The 15,837-nt window shown below is 43.5% G+C and overlaps 1 protein-coding gene across 3 annotated transcripts in view; it reads right to left on the reverse strand.

Annotated features, from left to right (window-relative positions):
• Nucleotides 1-235: 235 nt before the first annotated feature.
• syt1a (synaptotagmin Ia) overlaps nt 236-15,837 on the reverse strand; it is a 512,169-nt gene continuing 496,567 nt past the window's right edge. For all 3 annotated transcript variants that reach the window (XM_059652601.1, XM_059652600.1, XM_059652599.1), the window contains 2 exons: nt 12,493-12,626; nt 236-2,410 (listed from right to left, as the gene is read on the reverse strand). In XM_059652601.1, the coding sequence (XP_059508584.1) occupies nt 2,204-2,410; nt 12,493-12,626 (341 nt within the window). In that variant the 3' untranslated portion in view covers nt 236-2,203. The remainder of the gene's footprint in view (nt 2,411-12,492; nt 12,627-15,837) is intronic.

Consider the following 15,837-nt stretch of genomic DNA (forward strand, 5'->3'; position numbering starts at 1 on the left):
TCAGTCCAACCCATCATTGAACATATTCAATGCTGTAGCCTCCAGTGCTCCCAGAGTAGAGAATTCCAATATCTTTACATATCAATAATACCTAAACTTCACACAGTATTTCATTGGCTTTCGGTTGTCTTAATGTGAAAGGTGCTATCTGAATGCAAATTCAGCACTTGCCTTGTTACTGCTCAGAGTAAAACTCTCCACAAATTTCACAGACCATTAATTCAGTACACTCTACTTTAAATCTGTAATCAATTTTTATTTTTTTTATAAACAAACAGTAAGTAACACACATAATTTTACAGTCATTTAAAACATCAATCAGAAATAAAACGGTTTCTTGAACACCAGAGGAATATTAAGTCATATAAACATCAGGAACCTCACAATGTCATTCACTGCACAAATTGAACTCAAATCAGAGAGTGAGAGAGTGAGAGAAAGAGAGAAATATTTCACCCAGTGTGAAAGTTCACAGAGCTCGCAGCCACACGAGCAACATGACAGCAGGAACACTGCAATACATCGATGACACACATCAAGCATTCAAGCAGGATAGGTCATGTAAGTGATCAGACACAAAGGCAACTAGTTATCATTCTACAACATCTGATGCTAATGCTTTTTTACACTTTATTATCATAAAGATTAGCATTTAACTACGGTGTTCCGTCTCACGGCAGGTTTAGATATTCTTGACTAAGTAAGTACAAAGGGAGGAGGGGCACCGTCTGGTTATGGCTGTACTCAAGTTGTGACTCTCAGAAAGAATCGTAATTCTTCATTTGGCAGTATCTTTTTGTTTTATACATATATATATATCTCACTGCTTCTTGATATGACTTAACTTTGTCAATTAAACCCGCACATTACCATCTTAGTGGCAGTTTCTGACGCAATGTGCTCGTTGCGTGACTTTGTTAAAATCCTGAGCTAAGTTTATACTAACAGTTAAATGACTAAAGCTGTCGACGCGACTGGCTCGGTTTTACTTTCCAGGCGCGACCGCCCATTGATTGGAGAACACCATTTCACAATGTTTGTTTTTCTTGTTGTTTATCATTGCACAGTGCTCGAAAACAATGCTGTTTGTGATTTCATCAGTTTCTGCTGTTTCCCTGGAATCTGAGATCTAGCTCTCCTGCAAAGCACCCCCCGATTCCGCCCCCACCCCCAGCCCTCAGTGCTGTGTTGGTCCCCATTGTCTGAATGGAACTTGGGGCATCAGTTGGGGGGGACGTGATGGTGCTATGCAGCGAACCTGACAGGCTGCAGAAAGGAATGATTATCCAGGCAAGAAATTAAAACAGATAAGTTCACACATCAGAATCAAAAATTACTATTGAATAAACTTGTTACTATCCCACTGACGATTCTATATTTCTAAGCACACAGGGCAGTCACAGTGATACACAGAATAGTCTTTGAGACTCTAATGGAATGACCGATAGCTTTATAATTAGTGCCATTGACTACATTAGAACAAGAGAAAACATTTAAAAACTCTTTCCAAAGTGTGCGCCAGTGCACAAAGCAGTGATGGCACTTGCTTCAGCTCATTATTCCTGCCCATCTTGCTTACCTTAACTGAAGTGTGATCCCTTCCTGCTCTATAGGTTTCACAAGAAGGAACTCACTGGAATGCAGAAGAAATATATAACCCATAATATATAGCATTGACTTTCCTATTTATCAGTCAATTTATATAATTTAAAATAGAACATCTTATTTAAAAACAATGCACAGAATAAGAAATGCTAACGACATACAAATGCACACACTAGAAATCATTTCCCGCCTTATGGTGTATATACAACTGTGAGATACGTTATTTCAGTCATGCCCTATCTACACAGATCATATTGCTTAAAAGGATGATAAGTTTGGACAGGGATGGAATATTTGACGGAATATTTGTTCTTTAACCAGATTATATTTAAACAATGGCGCAGTGGAGTGGGACAGGGACTGAGTGGGATGGGAGATTACCACTGGAAGTGGCTGGAAAGGGAAAAACCAGTAAAACTAGTCAGTGAAAACATACTGGTCTGCCTTGTTTTGTATATTCAGAATGGGGAACCAGATTTTCCACTTCCAAGGCTTACTGGTTTTACAGGTTTTGTCCCGTCTAGGGTCAGGAGGCTGAGGTACAATATTTACACACACTTGATGCCGAGTATGAAATGGAGGAACACTGAAAGGCTTTTCATTTCTTTAGGCCAAGGGCAACATCCACTTCTTCTTCAGCCTGCAGAGTGTGCCATTGCGCTATGGGACGTCTTGGATTGGCCAGCATGTCTGACCAATGGCGAAGCTCTGCAGCCGTGCTGTTATAGCCCACAAAGACCTTCCCGATGGCATCATTCTTCCCAATCTTGTCGTAGTCCAGGACAGTGACAACAACCTGCACCTTCTGTGGGAGAATAAACACAGGAGGTGGTTACAAGGAGATGGTAACATAAAGCTGCTCTTTACAGATTCAATTCTGTCCAATTGTCATGATCCAGTTCCACTTCCATGACATTAGGACCACTTGTTCTGTGTGTAGGAGCTCTGTAAATCATGGAATCATGGGTCAGAATGTGCAAACTCCACACAGACAGTTCCCCATGGCTAGAATTGAACCCAGGTCCCTGGCGCTGTGAGGCAGCAGCGCTAAGCGCTGAGCCACCGTTGAGGTCTGTCATGTTCACTCACAGCTGAAATTTCAGAGCCTCCTGGTATTTTACACAGAATGGAGGCTGACACCATGCTGTTAGCAAATGAGTTCAAAATCATAGAATCAGACAGTACAGAAGAGGACCTTCGGCCCATCCAATCAGTACTGCCAAAAGTAAACCACTATCTACACGAGAGGCAACATGGTGTACAGCTAGATGAACACAGCAGGCCAAGCAGCATCAGTGGAGCAGGAAAGCTGATGCTTCAGGTCCAGACCCCTCTTCAAAAATGCTATCTACACTAGTCCCACTTTCCACACTTGGGCCATAACCTTGAATGTTATGAGACTTCACATGATCATCCAAGAACTTTTTAAAGATTCTGTGAAGTTTCTCATCTCAACTATCCTCCCAGACAATGCATTCCAGAACGCCATCACTCTCTGGGTGAAAACAAACATTTTGTCAAATCCACTGTAAACTCCTGCCTTTCACTTTAAAATTATGCTCCTCATTACTGGCCCTTTTACGAAGGAGACCAGCTCTTTCTATTCATGCTGTCCATACCTCTCATAATCTTACTCATGTCAACCAAATCCCCCCCCTTTAGCCTTCGCTGTTCTAAAGAAAACAATCCAATCCAATCCAATCTCTCTTGATCATAGGGATGAAGGGCTTGTTGTATGAGGAGTGGTTATAGAATCAGGGTCTGTACTCAATGGAGTTTAAAACAATGAGGGGGAATCTGATTGAAACTCACAGAATGCTGAGAGGCCTCAATATACTGGATGTGGAGAAAATGTTTCCACTAGTAGGAGAACATAGAACATAGAACATTACAGCACAGTACAGGCCCTTCAGCCCTCGATGTTGTGCCGACCTGTCATACCGATCTCAAGCCCATCTAACCTACACTATTCCATATACGTCCATATGCTTATCCAATGATGACTTAAATGTACCTAAAGTTGGCGAATCTACTACTGTTGCAGGCAATGCGTTCCACTCCCTTACTACTCTCTGAGTAAAGAAACCACCTATGACATCTGTCCTATATCTTTCACCCCTCAATTTAAAGCTATGCCCCCTCGTGCTCGCCGTCACCATCCTAGGAAAAAGGCTCTCCCTATCCACCCTATCTAACCCTCTGATTATTTGATATGTTTCAATTAAGTCACCTCTCAACCTTCTTCTCTCTAATGAAAACAGCCTCAAGTCCCTCAGCCTTTCCTCGGAAGACCTTCCCTCCATACCAGGCAACATCCTAGTAAATCTCCTCTGCACCCTTTCCAAAGCTTCCACATCCTTCTTATAATGCGGAGACCAGAACTGTACACAATACTCCAAGTGCGGCCGCACCAGAGTTTTGTACAGCTTCACCATAACCTCTTCGTTCCGGAACTCGATCCCTCTATTAATAAAAGCTAAAACACTGTACGTCTTCTGAACAGCCCTGTCAACCTGGGTGGCAACTTTCAAGGATCTGTGTACATGGACACCAAGATCTCTCTGCTCATCTACACTATTAAGAATCTTACCATTAGCCCAGGACTTTGCCTTCCGGTTACTCCTACCAAAGTGCATCACCTCACACTTGTCTGCATTAAACTCCATTTGCCACCTCTCAGCCCAGCTCTGCAACCTACAGCATCCTTCGTCACTATCCACAACTCCGCCGACCATAGTGTCGTCTGCAAATTTACTAACCCATCCTTCTACGCCCTCATCCAGGTCATTTATAAAAATGACAAACAGCAGTGGACCCAACACCGACCCTTGCGGTACACCACTGGTAACTGGTCTCCAGGATGAACATTTCCCATCAACTTCCACCCTCTGTCTTCTTTCAGCAAGCCAATTTCCGATCCAAACTGTTATATCTCCCACAATTCCACTCCTCCGCATTTTTTGCAATAGCCTACTGTGGAGAACCTTATCGAACGCCTTGCTGAAATCCATATACACCACATCAACCGGTTTACTCTCATCTACCAAAGATAATGGGAACGGCAGATGCTGGAGAATCCAAGATAACAAAGTGTGGAGCTGGATGAACACAGCAAGCCAAGCAGCATCTCAGGAGCACAAAAGCTGACGTTTCGGGCCTAGACCCTTCTGATGTGCTCCAGCTCCACACTTTGTTACCTTGTACTCTCATCTACCTGTTTGGTCACCTTCTCAAAGAACTCAATAAGGTTTGTGAGGCACGACCTACCCTTCACAAAACCGTGCTGACTATTCCTAATCAATTTATTCTTTTCCAGATGATTATAAATCCTATCCCTTATAACCTTTTCCAACACTTTACCAACAACTGAGGTAAGGCTCACTGGTCTATAATTATCAGGGTGGTCTCTATTCCCCTTCTTGAACAGGGGAACCACATCTGCTATCCTCCAGTCGTCTGGTACTATTCCTGTAGACAATGACGAGTTAAAGATCAATGCCAAAGGCTCAGCAATCTCCTCCCTGGCTTCCCAGAGGATCCGAGGATAAATCCCATCCAGCCCAGGGGACTTATCTATCTTCACCCTCTGTAGGATTTCTAATACCTCTTCCTTGTGAACCTCAATCCCACCTAGTCTAGTAGCCTGTATCTCAGTATTCTCGTTTTCTAGAGTGAATACTGTTGAAAAATATTCATTTAGTGTTTCCTCTATCTCCTCTGACTCCACACACAACTTCCCACTACTATCCTTGATTGGCCCTGATCTTACTTTCATCATTCTTTTATTCCTTAAACACCTATAGAAAGCTTTAGGGTTTACCCTGATCCTATCCGCCAACAACTCCTCATGTCTCCTCCTGGCTCTTCTGAGCTCTCTCTTTAGGTCTTTCCTGGCTACCTTGTAGCCCTCAAGTGCCCTAACTGAGCCTTCACATCTCATCCTAACATAAGCCTTCTTCTTCCTCTTGACCAGAGATTCCACCTCCTTCGTAATCCATGGCTCCCGCGCTCTACAGCTTCCTCCCTGCCTGACAGGGACATACTTATCTAGGACACACAGGAGCTTTTCCTTGAATAAGCTCCACATTTCTAATGTGCCCATCCCCTGCAGTTTCCTTCCCCATCCTATGCTCCCTAAATCTTGCCTAATCTCATCGTAATTGCCTTTCCCCCAGCTATAACTCTTGCCCAGTGGTATACACCTATCCCTTTCCATCACTCAAGTAAACATAACAGAATTGTGATCGCTATCACCAAAGTGCTCACCTACTTCCAAATCTAACACCTGGCCGGGCTCATTACCCAGTACCAAATCTAATGTGGCTTTGCCCCTTGTTGGCTTATCTACATACTGTGTCAGGAAGCCCTCCTGCACACACTGGACAAAAGCTGACCCATCTATAGTACTCGAACTATAGTGTTCCCAGTCAATATTTGGAAAGTTGAAGTCCCCCAAGACAACTACCCTCTCTCTCTCACTCCTATCGAGAATCATCTTTGCTATCCTTTCCTCTACATCTCTGGAACTATTCAGAGGCCTGTAGAAAACTCCCAACAGGGTGACCTCTCCTTTCCTGTTTCTAACCTCAGCCCATACTACCTCAGTCGACGAGTCCCCAAACATTCTTTCTGTAACTGTAATACTGTCCTTGACCAACAATGCCACACCTCCGCCCCTTTTACCATCTTCTCTGTTCTTACTGAAACATCTAAATCCCGGAACCTGCAACAACCATTCCTGTCCCTGCTCTATCCATGTCTCCGAAATGGCCACAACATCGAAGTCCCAGGTACTAACCCATGCTACAAGTTCACCCACCTTATTCCGGACGCTCCTGGCATTGAAGTAGACACACTTCAAACCAACTTCTTGCTTGCCTTTGCCATCTTGCGTCCCTGAACCTTTATTTCGGACCACCCTACTCTCAATCTTTTCTATACTCGAACTACAATTTTGGTGCCCATCCCCCTGCTGAATTTGTTTCAACCCACCCGAATAGCCTTAGCAAATTTCCCCCCCAGGATATTGGTACCCCTCTGGTTCAGGTGAAGACCATCTTGCTGGTAGAGGTCCCACCTACCCCAGAAAGAGTCCCAGTTATCCAAGAATCCAAAACCCTCCCTCCTGCACCATCCCTGTAGCCACATGTTCAACTCCTCTCTCTCCCTATTCCTCGCCTGACTAGCACGTGGCACGGGCAACAAACCAGAGACAACAACTCTGTTCGTCCTAGCTCTCAGCTTCCATCCTAACTCCCTGAATTTCTCCCTTAAATCCCCAACGTTCTTCCTACCTATGTCGTTGGTGCCAATGTGGACCACGACTTGGGGCTGCTCCCCCTCCCCCTTAAGGATCGCAAAAACACGATCAGAGACATCATGCACCCTGGCACCTGGGAGGCAACACACCAACCGTGAATCTCTCTCGTCCCCACAGAACCTCCTATCTGTCCCCCTAACTATGGAGTCCCCAATGACTACTGCTCTGCTCCTCTTCCCCCTTCCCTTCTGAGCAGCAGGGACAGACTCTGTGCCAGAGACCTGTGCCCCACTGTTTTCCCCTCGTAAGTCATCCCCCTCAACAGCATCCAAAATGGTATACTTATTGTTGAGGGGAATGGCCACAGAGGATCCCTGCACTGCCTGCCGGTTCCCTTTCCATCCCCTGACCGTAACCCATCTGCCTTTTGAGACCTGAGGGCACAGCCTCAGGGTGAAGGAATGACCTATTAGGAGTAATTTCTTCAGCTAGAAGATGCATAATCTGTGGAACTCAATGCTACTGACGGCTATGGAGACCAAATCATTGACAGTATTTAAGACACAGATATCTAGGTTCTTGATTACTAAGAGCCTGGATCTTTGAGTCCTCATTGTCTACAGGTTTAGTACCAGACGACTGGAGAATTGCAAATGTTGTGCCCTTGTTCAAGAAAGGCAGTAGAGATGACCCAGGTAATTATCGACCTGTGAACCTTATGTCTGTTGTAGGTAAAGTTTTGGATAGGATTATAAGAGATAAGATTTATAATCATCTAGCAAGCAACAATTTAATTGGAGATAGTCAGCATGGATTTGTCAAGGGCAGGTCATGTCTCACAAACCTCAGTGAGTTTTTTGAGAAGGTGACCAAGCATGTGGATGAGGGAAGGGCAGTTGACGTGGTGTACATGGACTTCAGTAAAGTCTTTGATAAGGTTCCACATGGTAGGCTACTGGAGAAAATACAGAGGCATGGGATTGGGGGAGATTTAGCAGTTTGGATTAGAAACTGGCTTTCTGTAAGAAGGCAACCAGTGGTGGTTGATGGAAAATATTCAGCCTGAAGTCCAGTTACTAGTGGTGTGCCTCAAGGATCTGTTTTGGGATCACTGCTGTTTGTCATTTTTATAAATGACTTGGACGCAGGCATAGGTGGATGGGTTAGTAAGTTTGCAGATGACACTAAAGTGGGTGGAGTGGTGGACAGTGTGGAAGAATGTTGCAGGTTGCAGGGAGACTTGGATAAACTACAGAATTGGGCTGAAAATTGGCAAATGGAGTTCAATGCGGATAAATGTGAGGTGAATCACTTTGGGAGGAATAATAGGAAGGCAGAATACTGGGTCAATGAAAAGATTCTTGGTAGTGTAGATGTTCAGAGGGATCTTGGTGTCCATGTGCATAGATCCCTGAAAGTTGCCACCCAGGTTGATAGTGCTGTTAAAAAGGCTTACGGTGTATTAGGTTTTATTGGTAGAGGGATTGACTTCCGGAGCCATGATGTTATGCTGCAACTGTACAAAACGCTAGTGCGACCTCATTTGGAATATTGTGTACAGTTCTGGTCTCCACAAGAAGGATGTGGAAGCATTGGAAAAGGTGCAGATGAGATTTACCAGGATGTTCAGAGATAATGGGAACTGCAGATGCTGGAGAATTCCAAGATAATAAAATGTGAGGCTGGATGAACACAACAGGCCAAGCAGCATCTCAGGAGCACAAAAGCTGACGTTTCAGGCCTAGACCCTTCATCAGAGAGGGGGATGGGGAGAGGGAACTGGAATAAATAGGGAGAGAGGGGGAGGCAGACCGAAGATGGAGAGTAAAGAAGATAGGTGGAGAGAGTATAGGTGGGGAGGTAGGGAGGGGATAGGTCAGTCCAGGGAAGACGGACAGGTCAAGGAGGTGGGATGAGGTTAGTAGGTAGATGGGGGTGTGGCTTGGGGTGGGAGGAAGGGATGGGTGAGAGGAAGAACAGGTTACCTGTTGCCTGGTCTGGAGTGCAAGCCCTATGAAGAAAGGTTGAGGGACTTGGGTCTGTTTTCATTGGAGAGAAGGAGGCTAAGAGGGGATTTAATAGAGACATACAAGATGATCAGAGGATTCGATAGGGTGGACAGTGAGAGTCTTTTTCCGAGGATGATGACATCAGCTTGTACAAGGGGGCAAAGCTACAAATCGAGGGGTGATAGATTTAAGACAGACGTCAGAGGCAGGTTCTTTACTCAGAGAGTGGTAAGGGCGTGGAACGCCCTGCCTGCCAATGTAGTTAACTCAGCCACATTAGGGGCATTTAAACAGTCCTTGGATAAGCATATGGATAATGATGGGATAGTGTAGGGGGATGGGCTTAGATTAGTTCACAGGTCGGCGCAACATCGAGGGCCGAAGGGCCTGTTCTGCGCTGTATTGTTCTATGTTCTATGTTCTAAGAGGATCAAGAGTTACAGGGAAAAGGCAGGAGTATGTGGTTGAGAAACATATCACTGTGATTGAAAGTTAAAGCAGACTGAATGGGCTGAATGGCCTGATTCTGTTCTTTGATCTCATGGTCTTACGGTTATAATTGTAAAAGCAACCCCAATTACTAATAATTTACTTACTTACATACTCAATTTTTCTGATGAAGGGTCGAGGCCTGAAACGTCAGCTTTTGTGCTTCTGAAATGCTGCTTGGCCTGCTGTGTTCATCCAGCTTCACACTGTGTTATCCCCAATTACTTATACCAGTGAAGGCTCCAGGTAGCAGTGACAGGGGAATTTTCCAGTTGGCTCAGTCCTGCTTAGTACTTTTGATATCACAAAGAAAGGCAGTTATTTTTGAACTGTCCAGCAGATGGAATTGTTATTTATTCAAGCTGTGGTTAGTGATGAGGTGAGAAAGCTCACCATTTTCTTTATTGTCTCAAAACAGTTAAAAGGCCCTCACTCATTTTCTGATGCTAACTATGAGTGATTATGTTAATTGTGCATTGGTAATTACCAACATTTCTGGATGATATTGAAAATTATGTTTTTGCTGTTGGTGTTGCCCCCTGGAAGCAGGTGTAAGACAGCTCCAGGACATTTCTGCAGGAGTTCCTCACGGTAGTGTCCTCAGCCCAACCATCTTCAGCTGTTTCACCAATGACCTTCCCTTCATCATAAGGTCAGAAGTGGGGATGGTCGCCGACAATTGCACTTGCCTGGATGGAGGCAGACCCAACAACACTCAAGAAGCTTGACACTATCCAGGACAAAGCAGCTGCTTGATTGGAACCACATCCACAAACATCCGCTCCCTCCAGCACTGACACTCAGTAGCAGCAGTGTGTACTATCTACAAGACACACTGCAGAAATTCACCAAAGATCCTCAGATAGTACCTTCCAAACCCACAACCTCTTCCATCTAGAAGCAGATAGTTGCGAACATCACCGTGTGCAAGTTCCTTCCAAGACAGTCACCATCCTGACTTGGAAATCTATCACCGTTCCATTAATCGCTGGATCAAAATCCTGGAATTCCCTCCCTAAGAGCATTGTGGGGCAACCCACAGCACACGGACTGCAGCAGTTCAAGAAGGCAGCTCAACCCCATGTTTTCAAGGGGCAACTCGGGATGGGCAATAAATGCTGGGCCCAGCCAGCGACACCCAAGTCCCATGACTGAATAAAAAGATGACAACAGTTACATGAGTGCCGCTTTGCATTGAGAAGTTTCAGGTATAAGCTAATTGAAGTACGTGAAAGATTAAAAGGGTTTGATGAGGTAGGTGGACAGAAACTGTTTCCTCAGTGGAAAAGTCCAGAGCCTTGAAATTAAAATAAATTAGCCCCTTACTTAGAAAGGGCAGTAGAAATTTGGAACTCTGATTTCCTGAAAAGGCTGTGGGTGCTGAGGGTCAGTTGGAACTTTCAGGATTGGGATTGACAGATCTTTGAGGTCATTTCTGAAGAGATATAGATTATTGGCAGATCAGCAGTGACTGTTGAACAGTGGCACATTAATAGGGGGTTTTAAGGCTTCCTCAAGCTCCTTTTGTTTAATTTATTTACAGGATGTGGATGTTACTAGCCAAGCCAGCTTTTATTGCCCATCCCTAATTGCTGAGAGGGCAGTTAAAAGTCAACCGCATTGCTGTGGGTCTGGAATCACATGTAGGCCAGACCAGGTAAGGATGGCAGCTTCCTTCCTGAACAAACATTTAGAATAGAATCCCTACAGTGTGGAAATAGGTCCTTTGGCCCAACAAGTCCACACCAAACCACAAAGCATCCCCCTATAACCCACCCAATCTACACATCCCTGAACACTATGAGCAATTTAGCATGGCCAATCCACCTCGCCTGCACTTCTATTGGACAGAGGAAACCTAAGCATCCAGAGAAAACCCACGCAGACATGCGGAAAATGTGCATCACCCGAGGGTGAGATCGAACCCGGGTGCCTGGCGCTGTGAGGCAGGAGTGCTGACCACTCAGCCACTGTGCTGCCCCTTACTAACATTAGTGAACCAGTGACAAAAATAGAAATTGCTGGAAATGCACAGCAGGTCTGGCAGCATCTGTGGAGAGAAATCACAATTAATGTATCAGGTCAAGTGACCCTTCCTCAGAACCAGGTGGGTTTTCCCCCTAACAATTAACATCAGTCATAGTTAAATCACAGATTTAACTTCCACACATAGAAAGATTTGAACGCAGGTCCCCAGAACATTAGAGGTAACAAGGTGTGGAGTTGGATGAACACAGCAGGCCAAGCAGCATCTTAGGAGCAGGAAAGCTGATGTTTCAGGCCTAGGCCCTTCTTCAGAAAAATTGCTTCCAAGAACATTAGGTGAGTTTCTGGTTTAATGGCCTGGCAATGATACCACTAGGCCATAGCCTTACCTTCTCTATTAAAGTAAGTTACCTTATCATAAGCAGGTGAGGCTCCTCTCCATAATTTAAGTTGGACACGGTCAATTCTACTGTTTGTTTTTGTGTGCAGCCTGGACTGAGCAGAAACAGCAATGCAGCAATTGTAAAGTTAGTATTAAGCCTCAGTCTCCAAGCAGAAGGATTTTGCAGCTCCCAGAAACAGTGATGAGTTTGATTGAGATCCTTCACACTTAAAGAGAAAATGCTGAATATTTATGCTGTTTAAAATCCTACCCCACAGGAGGAGGCCAATCAGCCCCTGGCTATCGCTTTGAAAGTTAGTTTGTTAACTCCACAGCCCTGTTCCTTCTCCATGGCTGTGCCATACTTTCCTGTGTAATTTATTGATCAATTTCCTTCTGAAAGCTTTCACCGAATCTGATCTGAGCAGTTTTTTTGATAGTGCATTCTGGATCAAAACAATTCATGACATAAGAAGAATTCTCTTCGGCCTCCCCCTGTTTCTGTTCCAATTATCTGGCATTGGTGTTACTCATCCTGAGCCCCAGCAGAAACATTTCCGATACATTTGTTCCATTCAACTCCTTCATCACTCTGAACATCTCTATTTAATCTCCCCTAATACTCCCTGTTTGACTGGAGAACAATTTCAGCTTCTCCTATCTCAGTGTAACTACAATCTCTCATGCCTGGAACTGTTCTGGTAAATTGACATCCAGCTTAAAATGAGGTGATTAGTGCTGGATGCAATAATTGCTGTTACCTGTATTTGCTCAAATGGGACTTCAAAGCTGAATGACTCATTGTAGTATGGATTAAGGGTATTTTTCTTGATTGTGGTCTTCTTTTTCTTCAGCCTTTTACCATTCTGCATCAGATGAATCTTCACATAGGGATCTAGGAAAGTAATAACAAGTAAGTATAAAATGTGACCAAGAATCTCTTTGTAATTCAGAGCAAAATTGGCATTTTAAATGCAAATTTGTTCCCAGTAAATGTTTTGCAGATGTGTGAATTTGCATTTTAATTTCTTCTGATAAACTGATCAGGTGCAGTTTCTGTTTATACTCTGCTGTTCATAAACTCAGGATGTCCCAGCTGCTGTAATGTAGGAAATGCGGCAGTTCACTTATGCACAGCTAACTCCCACATTAGTAACCAGATTATTTGCAATAGTTTTTGCACCTGTACCTAACAAACAGGATAAGGGTGTTACTGGTGAGGCAGCACTTAGTGCCCATCTCTAATTGCCCAGAGGGCAGTTTAGAGTCAGCCACACTGCTGTGGGGCTGGAATCACATGGAGCCCAGACCAGGTAAGGATGGAAGTTTCCTTCTCTAAAGGACATTAGTGAATCAGGTGGGTTTTTCCAACAATTGACAATGGATTCATTCAGACACCAGGCCTCAGTTTAACATTTTGTGTGAAAGCTAGCACCACAGCAGTGCTGCACTCCCTCACTACTGCATGCTGAGTGCTGGCCTGAATTCCATATATAAATGTTTGCTCTAGAATTTATAGCCACAATCCACTGATTTTGTGGTTACTTTCTGATTTGCTGCTGACACCAAAACCAGCCACTAATGGTCCTGAAAAGTAATTTTCTTTGTGTGCTGCAGATTAATTCAAGCCAAAATCCAGTCTTTCTGTGAACTGCTTGTTTGCATTCTAACAATGACGACAATTTAGTCAAGATATTATTAATGAAGCAATCTGGGACATTGTGAGGTTTGAAAAGATGCTGCAGAAATGCAGGTTTCTCTCTTCCATACAAAAGCATGACAGGAGGGATGCAGATGAGAGACGCTAAGCAGCCAATTTTAATTCTTCATTCCAGAAAGACATATTAATTCCATGTCACTAGTTTATGATGTGAATTGCTTTTATTCAATGGGAGATTGTGCCAGTCCTTGATGTATTTTCATTGAGACCTACAATGCAACAGGCGAGGGTTCGGTGAATCATAGTCTATTCTGACTTCCTGAAAGATCTATCCAGTTCACCCTATTCTTCTGCACTAACCCCAAAATCCTGAAAACTTTCCCTTTTCAGGAACCCACCCAGTCTCCCTTTGAAAGTTACTGTTGAATCAGATTCCACTTTGTTCAGGCACCACTTTCCAGATCTGAACAATCCTCCTATATCCCGCATCACTATCGACTTGCACGGCAAAAAGCGGGCTGGAGAAATTGTAAAACCTATAACCATATTATATCCAGCATCAGATCACATTGTCTGATATGCTGTATATGTGTTTGACAGCAATTTGGGGAACACAGACTGAAACATTTCCAATGTAACACTTTCAAAATGCCACAGCCTAATGGTTCCACGACTCTACATGTTGTTTTTTCACTTGAATCAAAAGTAAGTAAAATTGTCACAGAATCATTGAAGATGATTGCATTTCATCAGAGTCTTAAATCTTTCATTTACTCTTGATTTAGGACGATTATATCTAAGGTGTTTTTCTCAAGCTTTCGTTTATGCAATACATTTATTAAGATTTCATGAATAGGTAACTCCAAAGGAGAGATCTGTCTTCATTTTGTGTTACACACAGATTATTTTTGTTAATCTTTCCAGCTGATTGTGGCACTGAATATATAATAAGAATTGTGTTCTTTCTTATATAACTTCTCAATTCAAACTTATTTTAATATTCAACAAGAGTATGTGTGTGCATTTTACATAATATTCAAAATCCCAGCACAAAATGAGGGCATTGGGCCTATTGCGTTTGTGCTGCTCCACAATGACATCTGTACTTCAGAGCCAAAAACATCAAGTGCTGGAGAAACGCAGCATCTGTGGAGGGAAGGCAATGTTAACATTTTGAGTCCAGTGACCCTTCCTCATAAAGGATGTCAGGGTTTCATTGTGAGGAGGCATTATACAAATTGGGCCTGTTTTCTATCAAATTAAGGGGTGATCTGATTGAAGTCTTCAAGATATTGACAGGAAAAGTCAGGACAGATAAAGATAAGCTGGTTGGGAATTCTAGAACTAGGAGCATAATCTGAGACTTAGGGTCAGACCATTCAGGAGCGATGTTAGGAAGCACTTTGACACATGAAGGGTGGCAGAGGTTTTGAACTCTCTTCCACAAATGGCAGTGGATGCTGGATCAATTATTAATTTTAAATTTGAAATAGATAACATGTTTTTAACCAAAGGTACAAAGGGATATGGGCCAAAGACAGGTGTATGGAGTTAGAATACAGATCAGCCATGATCTCATTGAACAATGGAACAGCAAAGGACTGAATGGCCTACTCCTGATACCATGTTCCTCAGATATGGCAAATGGATCATTCTGTGCTGAATGATTCTGCTGCGCTAAATTCAATTGTACTTTCTCAATCTTTCTCCTTCTGTGTGAATATGTAATTCTCCTGTTGAATGATACGGAAATATAATTCACCACAGTCATCTTTGTTTTTTGCTATTCTTGTGTGTGATGTGCTGGTTGTCCACATCACCTGACGAAGGAGCAGAGCTCCGAAAGGTTCTGATGAAGGGTCTAGGCCCGAAACATCAGCTTTTGTGCTCCTGAGATGTTGCTTGGCCTGCTGTGTTCATCCAGCTCCACACTTTGTTATCTTGGATTCTACAGCATCTGCAGTTCCCATTATCACTGGACTATAGCCTGGTGTCGTGTGACTTCTGACATGTCGGCCAGACCAGGTAAGGATATCATATTTCCTTTTCTGAGGGACATTTTGAATCAGATGGATGCTTACAACAATCAATAACAGTTTAATAAAAGGCAAAGTACTGCACATGTCAGAAATCTGATACAAACACAGAGATCTCAAGAGAAACTCAGCAGGTCTGGCAGTGTCAATAGAGAGAGAAACAGAGTTAATGTTTCAAGTCTGGTATGATTTGTTTTCAAAACTGATATTTAACAAGGAGAGCTACTGAATAGTAGTTCATCTCCATTAGTGCTCTATTAGTCCAGATCTTAAGAACAGAATATAAATTTCCCTGGCTACTGCAGTGGGAATTGTAACTATGTTCCCATAGCATTACCCTGTAATTTTGTGTTACTGTGTACCTATGATCCCACAGCATTACCCTGTGGTTTTGTGTTACTGTGTAACGA

Source organism: Stegostoma tigrinum, chromosome 18 (genome assembly GCF_030684315.1).
Source record: "Stegostoma tigrinum isolate sSteTig4 chromosome 18, sSteTig4.hap1, whole genome shotgun sequence".
Classification (NCBI taxonomy): domain Eukaryota; kingdom Metazoa; phylum Chordata; class Chondrichthyes; order Orectolobiformes; family Stegostomatidae; genus Stegostoma; species Stegostoma tigrinum.